Below are 9,537 nucleotides of genomic sequence, written 5' to 3' on the forward strand. Positions count from 1 at the left end.
TTTAAAAAAATTCAAACTAAAAATAACTAAATCAAATAATATAACTTATCAACTCATTTATTTAAAACTCAAAAATTGTTTAGCCTAATATTATTACAAAAGCTCAAAATTATTTAGCCTAATATTACAAAAGCTCAAAATTTAAGTGTGCCTAAATTTTAGGTATATATACCTAAAGCTAATATTAACTTGTGTCTAATATTACAAAAGCTAATATTATGTGTGCCTAACTAAAGCTAATATTACGTGTATGTAACTAAAATATCATACATATATAACACATATAATATCTCAGATTATATAAAACAACCAAATAATATTTTCATACTAACTAACTAAATAATATTTTCATGTTAATTAACCTAACCTTCGAATACCTATTAATACATAAAAATTAACAATAGAATACATATTAAAACTAACTAACCTAATCTTGAAATACCTATTAATACTAACTAATGTAATCTAATCTTTTTATAATATTAAGATCAGAATACATAAATATTATTTAATTCAAAAAATAATTACCAGGGATTATGGAGGAGAAAAAGCACACACGAAAATTGAAGAACAAAGGAAAGGGTAGCACTGGAGGAGAAGCTCTGGAATTTGGGGGAGGAGAAGCTATGTAAGTTTGAAATGTAAGTTAACGTTGTTCATGGAGTTTTTTTTTATAGCAGAAAAAAAGTAAATGCTCAACGTTCAAAAGCAACGTTAAAAATCACATGCAAGCCCTAGCTCCTGAACACTGCAAGCCTACCACCTGGAACATTGCAACCCTAGCTTCTGCAAAACGCTGGGCAGCAGGTGTCTCGCCAATGGTAATGGCGGCACCCTCCAGGTCAGCAGCCTTCTCGCCATCGTCAATGGCGGCATCCTCCACGTCACCAAGCTTCTCGTCATTGACAATGGCAGCACGCGTTTCTCGCCAGTCCCACTGGCGACATCCATGGTAAAACAGACCCCTTTGCAAATACTTTAAAAAGAGACCCTCTTTGGTAATTAATTTTTAAAAGGACCCATCTACAGTAAATTTGTCTCACAGAAGACCGCAACATGTATGTGAGGTCTTGACGTAGGCAGCGCACGGATCAGCCATAGTTTGTTCACACCTTTCATATTATCAGTTTTGGACGATGATGTATTTGACTAAACATTTTGTATATTTTAAGTTATTTTGGTTAATAATATTAGTTTATAATATTAGTGTTAATGTTTACATGTCATTTTTCAATTATGTTTAAATTACTTGATCCGAAATTCATTCCAAATTCATCGAAATATTATGAATGGAAATAAGTAAATTAGAATTGTCATTTAAAAATTAAAACATATCCACATTATTAATTACTAATTAATTAATTTAATGAAAATTCGTTTAAATAAAGTTTAAATTTTCAAAAAACACAATCTTCTACGGATCAAGTTGATCCACAAAAGACTTACGGATCAAGGCCGTAAATCTTTTGCGGATCACCTTGATCCGTAGAAGATTTGTGAATCAAGTTGATCCGTAAAAGACTTACAGATCAAGGTGATTCGCATGTCTTTTACGAATCAAGTTGATCCGGAAAAGAAAAAAAGGCAGGGACAGTTATTTTTTAAGGATGCTGGGTGCACCAGCAATAATGCTGGATGCACCTAGCAACAGCCAAAACACGGCCTGTATTTCTTATGTACTGTTGTATCGAAGTGACCTTGAAATCTAGAGCCTAATAATAGTTGTCTTCGAATTAGGGGAGGGGTTCCATTCAATCGATCAAGAGTTCTCGTAATCACCACCACAAGAAAATTTATTATAGCAGTACCAGCATGTAACATGGTCAAAACTCAAAACTTGGTATCAATTACAATTACAGAAATGCCGAAAGGGTTTTCCAAAACATTGTCAAAACTTGGTAACTATCATATAATCGATGGAAATGCTGAAGGGTTTTCCTTACAGTTTATACATCATGCAATTGAAATGAGAATGTGTATACTGCACAGCACCATGACTTTAAGCCACTGATGTATGTTTCGACCACCTAAACTGGTAAAGATTTTTGTCCTCAATTGCAAAAACAAATTAGGAACAAACAAGAGCACACTCTTAGGCAGTTTTTTATTTTTTCTGGTTATCATCTTGAGCGTTATCACCTATAGTAGATGCCACTTCTTTGCTGTTTTGATCATTCAGAGGAGAACCAGCTTCAGTAGCAGGCAAATGTTTGTTGCTTTGAGCATTGAGAGGCGGAGTGGCTTCAATGGGTTCCACTTGTTTGGAGTGTTGATCATTTAGAGGGGTAGCTTCAGTGGTTGCCACTTGTTTACTACTTTGATTATCATTTTGAGGAGTACTGGCTTCAGCATTTGTCACAACTGGGGATGAATCCATCAGACTAGCTGCAATTGCAGCCCTTAGATCCTCATCTTCCATGTCTAATAGCATTTCGGTTTCCCCATGAGAAAGAAACTGATCATAATTCTGTTGGCGCTCGTTAACTCTCTGGTGTGGAGCCTGTACTGAGTTGCAAGATTTAGTTATCCTCTCAGCATCTTCGGGTGAAAGCCACTGCCCAAATCCATTAGAAGCTTCAGATGAGGAGATGGGGAACTCTTTTGGAAAATTTCCTCTAACCAGGAATATGCTCCACCCAAAGCCTTTCAAAGAGTCAAGATAGGCAGAGAGGTAAAACTTGGAAAGGTGCTGTGGGGCTGCATAGAGACTGTCAAAATTATACCACTCCCTGTTCACTTTACGGATACAAAACCAATGGTCTTGCAAATGACAAATGAAGGCATTTTCCAGCTCAGGGTCAATCTGGGCAGGCTCAGCAACTGGAGAGTCAAGAGGGATAACTTGTAGGTCCCACACTTCCAGAGCCTTTTGTAAAACCTACAGAAAAGGCTTTGCATAATTAAGTAAATCATAAAATTGCAAAGGATCCAAATCCTAAATTGCATGCCCAAAATTAATATTTGATGCATGCAACAAACTTCCCGTGATTTCACTAAACAAAAAAAAAACTACTTGTAACCATAGTTATAAAAAACAGGCTGGAATAGCTGGTTCAAACACCAATCAAGACAACAACCCAGAAAACAGATGGATCAGAAAACCAGTCTAACTGATCACGAACCAATGAAAAGCAGTTAAAACAAGACAAAAATTGTGAATAATATAATAATGAGAAATATATAATAAGTAATAAAGAATATAAATATTGTTAAACAATAAACATATTGTTACATAATACAAATTATATGTGTGTAAAATCTAAAATAGTACATACATATTAAAAAAATTCAGAATAGGTACAAAAAAAATAATTTAGAATAGCGGTCATCCCTATCCACAATCCCACTTTGGGGTTTGAGCGCCGCAACAACGGTATTGACAACCATGCAAACACCTACAGAACTTGCTCAAGTTTTGTCCAAAGAACCAACTAAGATTTAGGATTCTTTCATTAATTGGCATGCTAAGATCAATCATCATTTAACTAAACCATTTATTTGAACAAACTTTAATCATAAAATTACTCATTTGGTAAACTGATAAAAGAACAGTGTTGCGCCAAACTTTTTTTTTTTTTTGGAAGGCTTGCGCCAAACATATTACATCAAAATATTTGGATTATATGGTTATTTAAGAAAGGATGAAATTTATAGGTAAAAATATTTTGACTTCTCTATAGAAATAAACCAATGCAATCAAAAGAGTTCTATGGTTTGCCTTCTCTAAGGAGGGAGGGGCAAAACGGGTACACTTACATTTTGAAAAAGATGACTAGAGGGAGCAGGCTTCAAATGCAAAACCTTACAAATGTAAAACGCAAAAGCATGTTACAAAAAAAGGATAAAATTACATTTCCAACATGTTCATTTAATTTCAGAATTGACAAGGATTTGACTCTGTTCAGTTGGCTGGACATGTTTTCATCATCCCAAACAACAGACACTAATTATGAGCACAAGAATGGATTCAGTTATGAACAGATACTAAAAAACCAATACCAACTACATCACAACTATCAAAATTCAAAATTCCAAAATCAATAAAAAAACAGAAAGGAAAAAAAACATTTTTTTCTGCAAAGGGATCAAACCCTAGAGATTAGGCAACTCAAGGGTGCAGTCCAAACAAATAAAAGGCAGCTGGGGGATGACACATTAACATAAAAATCAGACTGAAGTTTTAATCAGACTAGAGTACACCCCTTCTCTACTTCTGACAGCTGTTAGTGCAAAGACATTAAGTTTCTGTTAGACGTGTAGAATTGAGCATGGAATTGGACCTTCTAATCGATATATTTGGAGACACTTTAAGAATTAGAATCATCATCCCATATATCAATTACATAGAATTACAAAATAACTAGTCCAAGTCCTTTCCAACTCTTAGTGAACACTCTAAAAATTGCCTGGGAAGTAAAATTGAGCTCAACCCAAAAACAGAAAAGACATGTCTCACTCAATTCCTACTACTTCAAAGATATTCAACAGGATTTGACAAGGTATGAATTTCCTGTTATAAATAATCTCTTCATTCCTATTTGATTAAGTATGAAAATAGAGGGAATGTATTAAATTCCTATTATTTTAATTGTTGAAATTTTAACACTATCATAATTATTGTAATTATTTATATCTTCTTGTATTTTTCTTTCTTATTTATTCCTCAGGCATAACAGCATCAAAATCTAAGTATAAAAACTGTCAAAGTAATACCTATTTACTGTACTAATTACACAGTGAAATACCAGAGCCAAAGGTGTACAGCTAAAACAAATTATTCGTGCATAGGAAGGCCAGCCAAAATGGAAATAGAGGTCAGACAAATGTATCAATAACAAACTCCAAATGGGATCAGAATTTCAACATGCATAAAACATCAGTACATCCTATTTGTAATTCAATTATGTCAGAGGCATGCCAATGTTATCACAGGAATTTATCACTATTAACAATTATCAGATCATGCATTGCATTTTTGGTATGGACCCAAAATTTGAATTCAGTTGAATATAGTGAGCTCCAAGTTGAAGCAATGTGTATGCAGTATTTATTTAAGCAAAGAAATATGCTTAGTCAAAACATTGAAAGTTTGAAACATATATTACATCTCATCATCATCATCTTACCATTCATACGTGTAAATGCAAAGAACTATCTTTAATAGACAATCATCTTGTAAAATAAGTATATGGAAAATATTCAATTAGTCAAACTAAACTTGCACCACAAAGCACAAGCCATCCTATGTCAAACAAGCAGTAACTCTTCACAAAGCATAAGGCTTTGCATCCATGAAGTCAACTCCAGCCAAAAAAAAAAAAAACATCACCCAAGCACCACAGTCAATAAGCTAGATTGAACAATAGAAGGAGCAGCTAGCGCCACAAGTGCACAAAAAACAAAGTTCCTCAAATTATTATTATATAAAAACAAAAGAACCCTTATAAACCGTTTCTATTCAATAAAAATCCAAACCATCCATAGCAACTAGAACTTTCCAAAACAAAAAACGACGACAAGCCCGTCACATTCCCACGTACACAGCCAAAATCAACGGCGCCAAAGAGTAAAAAAAAAACAAATTGGGGAAAGAGAAACCCTAATCGAACCTGGATGCTGAAATCGCCGTCGAGCGAGACATTGTGCGATTCGAAATCCGCCGAGGAGAGCGCGGGGAGCATGACCTGGCGCTCCTTGCGGTCGAGATCGGAGGCGAGCGCGGCCAAATCGAACTCCGAGAAGAACGGGCCCTGCAGCACCGTGTTCACGCAATGCACCGCGCAGAGCTTCGACTCCTGCACCTCGTGGTACAGCATCCCTCCATTGCTCGCTCCTTCCCCCATCATCGTCGCCGAATTCGCAAATCTCAAACCAATTGTGAGGGTGCGTAAACCCTAATAATTGCGATTCGCGTGCGGTACGGTGCGTTTTATTCGTGTTCTCTTTTGTTGTATTGTGTTGTGAGGGAAAAGGGTGAAAGGAAGTGAGAAGGGGAAAGAATCGGAGGCAGGGGCGTCAACGTAACGGATAATAAATGAAACAAATAAATGGCTATAAATGAAATGATAAATGGCAATTAAATTTAAATAAAGGTTGTGGATTTTCGTGATGTTTGTTTCTTTTCTTGCTGCAGTGTTTGTTTGGTTGGATGTTAGTGTTAAATGTGGAGTCTTATGTGTCGTGCTGTGGGGATGCCACGTGGGATTTTGGGAACGGTGATCCATCACGAAAGGGACAATTTTTTTTTTTTTTAAGGAGAAAAGGGACAACTGTTAAGGTTAGGTTTTACTACTTCGGAGGCCTAATTTCATTGGCGTATGGATTAGGACAATCTATACTATGGGGTCTAGGGATGCACAGAAACAAAGACTACGGGATTTTAAGCTAGGGACTTCCTGTATTTTTTTTTTCATATTGATTTTTGTTTCTTTATTTCACTAAATAGTTTTTTTATTATCTAATGTTCTTATTATTAGATTCAACTTAAAAGTGTGGTTTAATTCTTTTTATAAGGTTTAATCTAAAAAATTTATTCAAAAAAGGTTTAATTTAAAATATTTTTATATTAATTATTTTTTTACAAAAATATTCTGCATTAAAATCATTTTTTGTTGTGTGAATGAATATTATTAAAGAGACTAAAAGCTTCTTGGAAAAGAAGTTTGAGCTTAATCAAGTCTAGATTCAACCCGTACAAAATCTAGTACAAAATTATAAACATGTAACTCATCATTGTTTTCAAAGCATGCTTAGCTAACTTGTCATCCACTTGATTTGCTTCTCGGAGTAAGTGGTTCTAGGTGATAGTGCCTTCATTAGCATGAATATCATGAATAGGTACAATATTATAGCATGGGTGTGTCATGTAAAATCCTTTCGAAAGAAACATTAGTGCAAGTTGAGAATCAAAGTTCACTCTTAACTTCCTATATCCTTGTGACCAGGCTAGTTTTAGACCTAATAATATAGCCTTCAACTCTACTATTAGGATTGAACTTCCTCCCAAATTTGAGATGAATCCACAAATGAAAAATCATGTATGGTCATGGACGACTCCTTCACAAGCTGACATTCTACCATTTTCAATAGCTAAACCATCACAATTAAGCACCACCTCATCGATAGCAGGAAACTCTCATATGATATTTAACCCATATGAACTGATATGTTCAAATTTGGCTAAAGTTTCAAACCTCGTCAAGCTATCTTTATAGGAATGAGTCATATTACAAGCCTTTTTTTTTTATCATCACTTCAGTAGTCCACTTCTCACCTTAGAATGTAATCATATTCTTCTTCCACTAAATAGTATTGAGCATAGTTTCAAATAAGAGATTCTAACTCACCCCATGCACCTCCCTACCAATAAGGAGATTATTCCCCAACTACGAAGGCCAATCTATTGCTATATAGAAATCACCCTTTGCATCAATTCTAATGAAAATCTGGCAGACTAGTTTTGATTCTAGGCAATCCTTGAACAAGTGGAATAGATGTTCCTCCAACTCTTCATAGGTGGGACAAAAATTTGAGTGGCTCATTCCAAACCGCGTTCTTTTAGAGTTCGTTAGAAGACATTCATGGCCAAGCTTCCTGATAACTACGAAATTTGAGTTTAATTGATAAACAATTTTGTCTAAGAATGATTATAATTCATTCACTTTACTATTGTTTTTAATGAAATAATGAAGAATTTAATATCATTGTAATTTTTGACTAGCGGGATTCAAAAAAAGAAAATTTCAAGTGATTTGGAGATGCAAAAACTTGAAGAAAAGTTGGAGATTGGGATAGCTCGCTTAGCGTACAAAACATGCCCAATGCATCTCCTCACTTAGCGGTCAGCTCACACTTAGCATGGAGAAGGCCCACGAAGAAGCCCTAAGACGTGCTTAGCGCGAATCCCGTGCTAAGCGCGTGATCACTATCATACTCGCTAAGCCCAGAAGGCCCGCTTAGCGGGAGGTTGTGTGAATTTTAAGCTACCTTAGGCTTATAAAAGGAGTAGGAAGCAAAGGACAAATACACATCGACCGAGACTCAGAGCTCTCTAATGAATACATCCAAAGCCGCCCGAGCATCTCTAATAGAGGAAACCTTCTTTATATGTCCATTATCCCCTTCACATTCTCTATCCATCCCTCTTTTATTTCTATCCACATCAGCCTCTAAATTGTAAAGCCTCTCATAGCAATGAAAGGTTAAACCCCCATTGTTGGGAGCCTGTCAAGTCAACTCTTGTAATGTAATTATTTTCTATTATCTACTTAATGCAATTCAATTTTTATTTCTCTTTTCTGTACTTCATTGTTTATTGATTATGGTTTGATCACCCATGCTCATGTATTGTTCAAGAGGTAATGCATTGAAAAATGATTATTTTCTAAGAACTGGAAAATGACATCTAAATGAAATCATTGCTAGAAATAGAGTGAGATTTGTTTAGCCTGTTTTATGCATCTTCAATCTGAATTTCAATTTATTGTTTTTATCTTTGCAAAGAAATTTGGAAGAGAAGATAAATTAGACTCTTCATGCTGGAAAACCAAAGATAGAGTATCATAGTAGATATGGATGAAAACTGGGATAACATTAGATAGAGAAGATTTATTAACATTGTATCACAAGTAGTTTTGGCATGCTAGGCTCCAACATATTTGCATTATGAATTCATCTTTAAGCATTCAAACGTATATCTTTTACTTTTCTTATCTTTTACATTAAAATCTCTCATCTATTTTATCTTCTACTTTTTTTTATCTTTAAATCTCTTATCTCTTTAAATTTTATCTTATCTCCTACCTCTCTTTATCTTTTATTTTAAATTTCTTATTTTTCTTATTCTTCACTTTCTCCAAATTTTACATTTATAATTTTTTTTTCTACCCTTCTCTTGCTCAAAAATTGGGATATACACCAACACAAATACAAACAAAGTCCCCGTGGATTCGAAACTCGAACTTTCAAGTAATTTACTATTTGAGACAAATTGGTGCACTTGCCAACGAGTTAACACTTCTATAAAAATCCATTCGTTCTCTCAGAACCCTTCCATTGAATCCTCTTAAAAAGATCAAAATTTTGGTTCTACAAAGCTCCATGCACCTCATGCACAGACTTCATATTGAAAACTCCATCACTCGAGTTCATCCAAGCTATAATTCCATCCTGATTCGTAGCCAGCCTTATGGTCATATTATTAACCATTTGTAGCACTGTTGTTGGAAGATAATCCTTCATTAAGTCAATCTTCCACTAATGTGGCTCCGTGTAGAGCTTGTAGGCCTTGGATCTTCTTCATCAATGGAGTCATTTATTTTTTGAAGATCAATGGAAGCAGAATGGAGAAGAAGGAAAGGTGATTGGAGACACCACTTCAAGGAGAAGATGAGTCAAGAACAAGCTCACCATCGTAGGAAGCCATGGATAAGAGCTTAAAGGTAGGAGAAGATGAGTGGAGAGAGAGGGAAAAATGGAGAATGAGGTCTAAACTTTGAAGTCTAATTTCTCAAATGATCAAAGTTGCAAAATGCACAC

At 35.1% G+C, this 9,537-nt stretch overlaps 1 protein-coding gene across 1 annotated transcript; it reads right to left on the reverse strand.

Annotated features, from left to right (window-relative positions):
- Positions 1-1,885: 1,885 nt before the first annotated feature.
- LOC100808056 (ataxin-3 homolog) lies at positions 1,886-6,104 on the reverse strand. Its single transcript, XM_003520885.5, has 2 exons — positions 5,610-6,104; positions 1,886-2,878 (listed from the first exon to the last, which is right to left on the reverse strand). The coding sequence occupies exons 1-2, from the start codon at positions 5,844-5,846 to the stop codon at positions 2,105-2,107; spliced, it is 1,011 nt and encodes a 336-aa protein (XP_003520933.1). The 5' UTR covers positions 5,847-6,104; the 3' UTR covers positions 1,886-2,104.
- Between the last annotated feature and the right edge of the window lie 3,433 nt (positions 6,105-9,537).

This window comes from Glycine max, chromosome 3 (genome assembly GCF_000004515.6).
Source record: "Glycine max cultivar Williams 82 chromosome 3, Glycine_max_v4.0, whole genome shotgun sequence".
Classification (NCBI taxonomy): domain Eukaryota; kingdom Viridiplantae; phylum Streptophyta; class Magnoliopsida; order Fabales; family Fabaceae; genus Glycine; species Glycine max.

Coding starts and splice junctions, on each gene's coding strand:
- LOC100808056 (XM_003520885.5), bottom strand. CDS start 5,846: ATGATGGGGGAAGGAGCGAGCAATGGAGGGATGCTGTACCACGAGGTG. Junction 2,879..5,609: donor ACGGCGATTTCAGCATCCAG/GTTCGATTAGGG, acceptor CCTTTTCTGTAG/GTTTTACAAAAGGCTCTGGA.